This window comes from Lepidothrix coronata, unplaced genomic scaffold, assembly GCF_001604755.1.
Source record: "Lepidothrix coronata isolate B3197 unplaced genomic scaffold, Lepidothrix_coronata-1.0 Scaffold92, whole genome shotgun sequence".
Lineage (NCBI taxonomy): Eukaryota > Metazoa > Chordata > Aves > Passeriformes > Pipridae > Lepidothrix > Lepidothrix coronata.
The window spans coordinates 3507096-3515520 of NW_016690272.1; the positions used below are offsets into that span (position 1 = coordinate 3507096).

The 8425-nt window shown below is 41.1% G+C and overlaps 1 protein-coding gene across 1 annotated transcript in view; it reads left to right on the forward strand.

Moving 5' to 3' along the window:
• PLCB1 (phospholipase C beta 1) overlaps window positions 1-8425 on the forward strand; it is a 277548-nt gene that overhangs the window by 187167 nt on the left and 81956 nt on the right. The window contains exon 4 of the mRNA XM_017821860.1: window positions 8248-8388. Within this exon, the coding sequence (XP_017677349.1) occupies window positions 8248-8388 (141 nt within the window). The remainder of the gene's footprint in view (window positions 1-8247; window positions 8389-8425) is intronic.

An 8425-nucleotide genomic window follows, 5' to 3' on the forward strand; every position in this document is an offset into this window, starting at 1 on the left:
TAAGAGGCAGTGAAGGTTTGTGACAGGTGGCAGTGCAGGAGAACTCCTCGTTGTCCATCAGTAGTTAATTAGATGTGCTGTTAGGAGCCTGTAGTAAGCTCATGGTCTGATTTGCACCAGCTGAGCATCTGCTACAGTCCAAGAAGGAAACAGTTATGACTCTTGTTGCATCATCATTGAAATGGTTTATTTTCTTTTCCTATGCTGCAAATGAGTTTCCTAGAATTAAATACTTAAAGGTAATGGGAGCAGTGAGTGTTTACAATAATTAAAATCAGGTAAATTGAAACCTTTAGCATCAAGCATCCCACATGACTTTGTAATTGAAAAAAAATTACAGCAAAACATGTCTCTCAGACAGGTAAGGCAGAACAAAATATTGCTTAGCGTGGCAGTCTTCTTTTTTTTCTTTGTGTTTTTTTTTTTTTTCCTCTCCTGATGAGCCTGAAACGTTGCAATAATAAACAGCTCGTTAGTCAGATGTTTTCAGTTACAGCTCTCGCGTTTCATCTGTTGTGTTCGTAGGGGTGGGTAGTTGGTGCGTTCAGCATTACAGACCGTCTGGATGTACCTATTCCCACCAGCTAAAAAAAAAAAAGAGCCATTGAAATGCAAGTGATTGTGCTCCAGCCCTCCCGGAGCTCTCCAAAGCAGCGAGGTGGGCACTCACGCAGTGCCTCTCATTCAGCTCATCTCAAGCATCTCAGATTTTTACAAATGACATATAAATGAGTAGCTGATTGTACCTCAACCTCCGAAGCAACCCTATTAAAATAACTCTACACAGCAACCCAGAATTGGAAGAACAATGCATACGAGATTTATAGATAAGTGAAAATTAAGCTGCTGCTCCAGCTCTTCCTGCCCTGGGGTCTCTTGCAACTCGCTGTAGAAATCATTCCATTCGTGGATTTTTTATAGGTTTTTCAATGGTCTCATACAGCCCAAAGAAAATGAGTTAATAAAAGTGACATGGAAATGAGAGAGGTTTCTTTTCACTGCTATCTCTTCATCTCTGCCTTTAAAATCATGCTGAAGAAAATCTCACGGCGTTTTGAGGAAGGAAAAGCAGCGAGGGGAAGTGTGTGTGTGCTTAAAGGTCATTTTGAAAATAATGAGCCATCTGCAGCTGATAAAAATGGGTAAAAAATGTTCTTGAGTTAGGAAACATCTAGAAGAAGATTGTGCATGGTTGTAGCTTCTTGGTATTTCGCCTTTTTGTAGTTGTCACATAAATTAGGATTTACACTGTGAGAGGTAAAGTTCTTTCGTGTTCATCACAGCCTCGTCCAAAAGGACTGAGGAATACCACATTTGGTCTGATTTTGCTTAGATGGTTTATACTGTCACTTGTTGTTTTTTTAGAACACACGGTCTTGCAGACAGTTTAAAACTTAAATACCGTGAACCTGAAAGAAAAATATCGTGAGAAATATGAACATTAAGAAGGAGAACTAAACAAATATTCCAGCTGAATATTTGCTTAATGTTTGTCATGAGAGACCCAGGGAAGCTGGATTTGGATCACTTGAACTATGGGAAAGGTCAGAAAAAGAGGAATGATAAGTTTTAAGCAGGCATGTATTCCCTCTTCATCAAAAGTTGTACATCATGGAGAAAGCAGTAGCTTTACTATTCTTCATAACCTGTTCCTGGTAAACTTGATGTATCGATGTTCTTACTTCAAGCATGGAATTAGATCAAGCTATTTTTGGAAAATCAACTCTTATTCTGGAGTAGGTGTTTCATAGAGAAGGTTAATTGGGATTGACTGTTTGATGGATGGTTTATGGTGTCCTTTCATTTGTGGGAAGAACAGCCCTTAGATTTCAGTGGCATCTGAGGCAGTGTTGCTGCTCATCCCAGGCAAGATCTGTCCTAGGAGTCAGTGGATGCCTTGGATCTCCTTCTCCAGGCACTGCCTCTTTGTCTAAAGCATTTCTGACTCCCTTTTACCTCATGCCGTGTTATCCTTCAGAAATATTCCACCCTGTTAGCTGAGCAGATGGTCAAGTTGAGACCAGTTTAGATTATTGAGAGCATTTTTTTAAAGAAACACCCTTGTGTTTTGTACACACTGCCTGAGTTTGCACAGAAATGATGTCTGGATGACTTGGGTGTTTAAACAAGACACCGGCTCTATTTCTGTGCTTAGGTAGCTATGGTGATATCATGATAAATTTGGAATCCATTCTGAAACCCTAGAAGGGAGAAGGAATTTCAAATGAGAAGTATTTGCAAATATTTTGGTTATATGTTGATCTGAAACGCTTCTGTGAAAGGTGTGAAGACATTATTTGTGTTAAAACCATAATGCAATGTTTATCTTTACTGGGCTAAATGTGCTTCTGGTTTAATGACAATGAATTTGGTAAGGATAACTTGATACAAATGAATCCATTTAAATATCAAACTTCCTGTGTATTCTGTGTAATTAGAGAAGAGAGAGTTTGGAGAACACTGTTTTGAATATCTTTGATGTAGTAATTGGAGTTTATTCATTTCACATGACTGTCATTAAGACAGACAGACAAAATCCTGTCATCGGGTTTTTGTAGGTGTGATTCCCATGTATGGACGTTCTCCTTAGTCAGTGAAAGGGATTCCTGAAAAACAGACTTGAGAGTTTTGACTTTGGTCTCAACAAAGGAAGGAGAGAGAGAAGGAAGATGTGTTTCCTTGAAGGATGAGTCTTGTCAATCCTCTGGATGGGAAGTTCTTAACCCTCTGCTGTTGCTAGGTGTGACAGAAAGGGTGTTTGAACCGGCTTTGAGATCTGGGGGGGGATTGTTAGCAGTGAATTTAAGCCAGTTAGCAAGAACATTTTGTCTGGGGGTCACAGTGATGCTCTGCAGCCCTTCCCAGCTCCTTAAGAAGCAGTGCAGAGCGATGGTCCCTTTGGGGTGGGACACTGGCTGTGGGATTGTCTCACCTGCAGCCCAGACATGTCCTGTAACCAGCAGCACTTGTGCATTGTTCCCTTGTGAGGCAGAGAACAGGCTCCAGGTGGGAAAATCCCCCCTGGCTGACCCAGGGGGGCAAACACTTCCCTAGGGAGGTGCTGCAGTCCCTGCTTGGCCGGGGATGCAGAGGGAGTGACTGGGCAAGATGAAGCTCTGTAGATACAAAGATGAGAAGCAACACCCAGGGACCAGGCAACACCACAGACCCAAGAAGAGTAGCAGACCAGAGCTGTGTGCTTTGGCTACCACAGGTGGTGCAAAACCATTTTACCAGAGTCTTAGAGAGCAATTCCTGCCCTTGTTTGCTCTCCTGTGCTGGGCAGCGCTGCAGAGTTTGGTTGGATCACTCCAGTGGTCACTGGGGGTAAGTGGTCTGGTTCTAAGAGTCACTTAGGATTTCTTCATACTGCCCCTAAACCAGCAACTTACCCCCTGCTTAAAGGGTTAGGAGCTGGTAATTTGATATCTGGGTCAAATACATGATATATCCATGCTGTCCATACATGCATGGATATACATTTTTGTTGATAGACGGTCTGTGATAAGGCATTCTTGGAGAAAAGATGTTCTTCTATTTGAAGAAAATCTGTGGGAGTTTTGCCTCTTACAGAGTTACAATGTAAGGTCCTATTTTAGCAAGGTTCTTCATTTAATCTAAGCTCAAGCTTGAGTGTTTCCTGGAAGACCCTTTGCGTATGTAGCTATCTAATTATGCTTCTTTCCCCCCTATATTCCCTCTCCTGAGATACATAAAGAGCTAGAAAAATATAAATGCAGTTTTGAGTGTTTGGAAATCTTGTTCTGAAGAGAAAGAAACTAAGATGAAAGGCTGTAGCCATTTTTGTTTCAAATCTCTCCTGAAGTTATCAGGGCATAAATATAACCTTTTGGGATTATGGTGTAGAGTCTAGGGAATTTTGAAGTACCCTTATAGCTATGAATATAAGTTAGAAATCAACAGCAAAATGTATTATTAGTATTAGTTTTCAGGAAAGAAAAAGTTTAAAGAGCTGGTGATTCTATTAAGAGATGTTATGGCATTTGCTGTACTGTGCAGAGCACACACTAATTGGGATTTTGGGGTTAAGAACTGCACTTTAATACACCAACCACAGTGGAAAGCAGTCCTCACAGAGGCTGGCAGCAGTGTGGCTGAGTTGCCTCTTTAAATTTACATTATTCTTATGATTTCCAGCAAAATCTAACAGGAGAAAGTTTTGGAAGTCTGATTGAAATCTATTTTTATCCTTCTGTCCACAGAATCTTGGTTTCTAACAAAATATCATTACTCTACATTTGTTCATGAAAGTTGCAGGAATACCTTAAGGGTTTTTTTTTTTAATTCATTTATTTTATGTTTCTGGCTGTTGCTTTTTTCTATTTGCTGGTTTTGTTTCAGGTTGATTTAAAGTGTGGGGGTTTTTGATAATTTTCTCAAGACAGCAGAACCAAATAGGGAAGGTTTTTTACCAAATGAGCACACAGTCCTCTGACCAGCTCTAGCCTTAATTTGACATGACTGACTTGATTTTTAATAGATTCTAAAGATCTTTGGCTGCCAATACCATCCTTGTGAACAGGCAGACACAGGGGAGGTGACACGTTCCGTCTCCCTCTGGGAATGTCAACCCTTTAGGTACAGAACTGTCCCATCCAAAACACTGTTTTTCCTGACCTGGTTCCAGGGTCAGTCCTTGAGCTCCTTCTGGAATTCAGTGGAAGGGAAAAAACAAGCTGCCCCTTAGGCCTTTTGACTGAAAGAGTCAAAAAGATACTCCTTCGTCAGAAAGCATCAACATTTTTTGCTGTTTTCTGACATCAGTTAATGTCAGAAATTATTACCCTGCAAAGTGAACTTTGATTTCTGTGGGTATGGCCAATATCCTGCTGTTCATTGGGCATCCCATGGGCGTGTTCCCGAACGTGATAGACCTTCAGCAGCTCAGGTGTTCCAAAAACTACTATAATCAATAATAAATAGGTATAACTCTTCTGAATATCTGCCAAAGAGCTCAATATGTTCATAATAAGGCCCCAGTCCAGCAAAGAGATTATGCCAAAAACCAACCTGTGCCCTCATGAGCCAGGATATCAAACACACCTCCAAACAGGGGCAGATTTTCAGTCTCATTCCTCAAAATGGAATTATCCAAATCAAAATAATCCCATTTACATAAAAGAAGCTAAATTTGGTCTTGCTTCTTGGTTGTGGTTTTTTTTTTTCTTTTGCCATGTGCTTTCCTATCATCTCCACAGGAAAACTTGCTGACATTTTAAAAAGGCCTTTGATTCATAGAGCTTTGATAGTCTTCACATCTCCTTAGGAGTGTCTGCAGCTAATTGTGGTAATGAGGGAGCAGAGCTGTTCATGTGGAGAGGTAACAGTGCACTTGGGTAGCTGAAGCTTGAGAACTTCAGACCTAAGGACTAAATAATATGACTGGACCATCAGCTGGGGGATGAGTTGTTCTTAGCAAGTGCACCTGTCAGTGCAGCAATGGCAGGGGTCAAAAGGGGTGTGAATCATGTTGGTATCAACATTATTCTTTTTTGTTGAACTTAAAACTAAAAAATTTAAGAAATATGTGTTAAAAATATCTACAAAATGTCTGTTTTAAGTCTGTGGAGCACACGGCAGGTTACACTGAGAGAGCCCAGGACACACAGTGTGTGCCCTTTATCAGTAGGTGCTGGATGAGGACAGGGGAATGCATTGCTGGAAAGGACTCTGTGCTTCAAACTTGGTTAGACCAGTCTTAGACCAGAGAAATTCAGCATTTTAGTCATTCAAACCCAGCAGCCCAAAGAGGATGAGCTGTCTAATTTCTTGCCTTTAAAACCTGGAGGAAAAGTCTTTGATTTGGAAAACCGAATTCATAGTCCCATTTCTTGATTTGCCACTTTGTGCTTCTAAAAACCTTCCTGAGCCAGTCGCAGATAACTCCTCTTTTGATGAATTTGCTTTGAAAAAGCATCCCATTTCAAATATGTTTCTTTCTTTCACTCTGCTGCGTGGCTAATGCCTCCCTCTCAGTCTAACTAGAGGGTGATTCATCCCTGAGACATCCTATGGTTGACTGTAAATACGAAAGAAAAAGGTTATCAGCTTTCTTCCTTTGTTGGTGTGATTGCCGTTCATCATCAGGAGTGAAACCGGGAGCAAGAGGTTCAGCCAGGGAGAGGAAGAGAGGAATGACAAATCCCTGGAAGAGAACCAAGCCAGAAAGACAATGCTGTTCACTTTGAGCTCAGAAAGGATGATGCTGTTCCCAGACAGGCCCTTGAGCGGAAGCATTTATCTGTCTGATTTTGGGAGAGTGAAAAGTAGATGAATTCTCATCTCCCACAGACATAAAACAAAGCTTTGGAACATCCAGCCTGTAAATAAAAGGGAAAGCAACCCGTCTGGTAATACACCAACTTAGCAACTTCAGGGCGTTTCTGGTGCTCTTCTCCCAGATCCTTTTTTTTTGTCTCCTCATCTCTGGAACACAACTACTATTTTTATATCCCTCTCGTGTTTTTCTCTTACGCAAAAGCCTGTGATCAACCTGTTTACCCGTGAAACCATCCTTGTCTCGGAGCACAGTCATATTCCTTCCTCACAGAGCCCTTCAATGGGATTATTCTCTCTTGTTTTCCTGCAGCACTTGCCACCGTACCCAGTATTTGAGAGACTCAGCACTGTGTGACAGACAGCCTTGTGCTCTCTTTCCAGTTTCTACGTCATCCTTCAAAACGCTTTCCCAAACCTGGCTAGGTGTTTGGAGAACATACCCTTCAACTCCACTGCCTGCAAGCAGATATGATACCAGTCAGGAGATGGCCTTTAGGCTGAGGTCTTGTTGATACAGAATTTCCTCTGAGATCCATGAAGAAAATGGCTCTTTTTATCATCTTGTTGCTCTCTTACATTAACTTTAATTTGTGTCAGTTGGTGGAAATTTAGATGCTTAGTCAAGAAGTTATCAAATATTAAGAAGTACCATAAGCACTAAACATGCAGCCAGTGGGGGGAAAAGATTCACGGGGCAGTGAAACTTAAACTGCAGGATATTTTTGTGTCAGTTTTGAAATAGTTTGAGCTCTACACAGAATCTCTTCCCGTGGGGGTTCTGTTTGCTGGCCATTTGTTAGTATTTGCACCAGACTGAAAAAATCTTATCTTTTAGGAAACCCGAGCTTTCAGATTACACTGTATCTTTTCAAAGGTTTGAATCCAGTCACACAGGGCATCTTTTCATCTCTCTTTGCCTTTATAAACTTCATCATGAGGCCAAGGAGCAAGTAGTTGTCTTAGCTTGAAAAACACTGAGTGTAATTCTTGGAAAAGCTGCAACCTAATAGAAACGGAAACGAGTTGAGTCACAAAGTAACCTGAAATCTTTACTCAAACCCTCGTGTTGCCAGTGAAGCTGTGAGGCTCAGCCTGTTAATAGGCGACAGAAGTCACTGAATTTATCTTTCCTTCACAGAAATGTTATGTAGTTGTTTCTGTCTCAAGCACTGGGAGAGGGTGCCCAAGGGAGGGGGTTGAGTCACCGTCCTGGGGGGGGATTTAATAGACGTGTCAATGTGGCACTTGGGGACGTGGTTTAGTGATGGGGGGACAGGTGGGCTCAGTGACCTTAAAGGTCTTTTCCAACCTAAATGGTTCTACGTTGGATATAAAATGGAAAAAAAAAAAAAAGACTGAACACTAAATCTGAATGGAATGTATCTAATAATTTAAATAATACATGCTGTTTGGAACATGAAAAAAGAAAGAGCGGGTCACTAAAATTCCATCTTTCATTTCGTAGTGTTTAAGACAGTTAATTCCGGAAGTCTTCTTAATTCCTTAGGAAAAACCAAGTTCTCATTTTTAGTTTTATCTAAAATCCACGAAAATCACAGAGAATCTCTCTGCTGAGGCCAGTGGCCTCTGGACAGATTGTGTTATTCTGACAAGCAACATAGCTTGTGTGTGCTTAACTTCTGAGGCAAAAATCCTGGAAATAGGAATGTGCAGCCATCAGCTGGACAGCTCTTAGTCTGTGCAGTACCAAAACAGAGCTCAAAGGCTTTGAAGGATTTACAGCAGTGATTTTCTTTTTATTCTGGGTTAATAACTTCGAATATTTTAATGAGTAATTAAGTGGATCAGAAACAAGTGCCATCGTGTTAAAAACGTTCAACACAACACAAAATTTTCGAAATGGAAGTGTTTGCAAAAATAATCACCTCTTTTGGCGTAAGTATTTGCGAAAGATTTGTAATTATTTCCTCATATATTTACCTGCAGGATCCAAAGCTGCGCGAGCTGCTGGATGCTGGGAACGCGGGAGGCCGGCTGGAAAATCGGATGATCACTGTGGTCTATGGGCCAGACCTGGTCAATATATCCTACTTGAACCTGGTGGCATTCCAGGAGGATATAGCAAAGGTAATACACACTCCTCTGTGTTAATGTTTTGAGATCT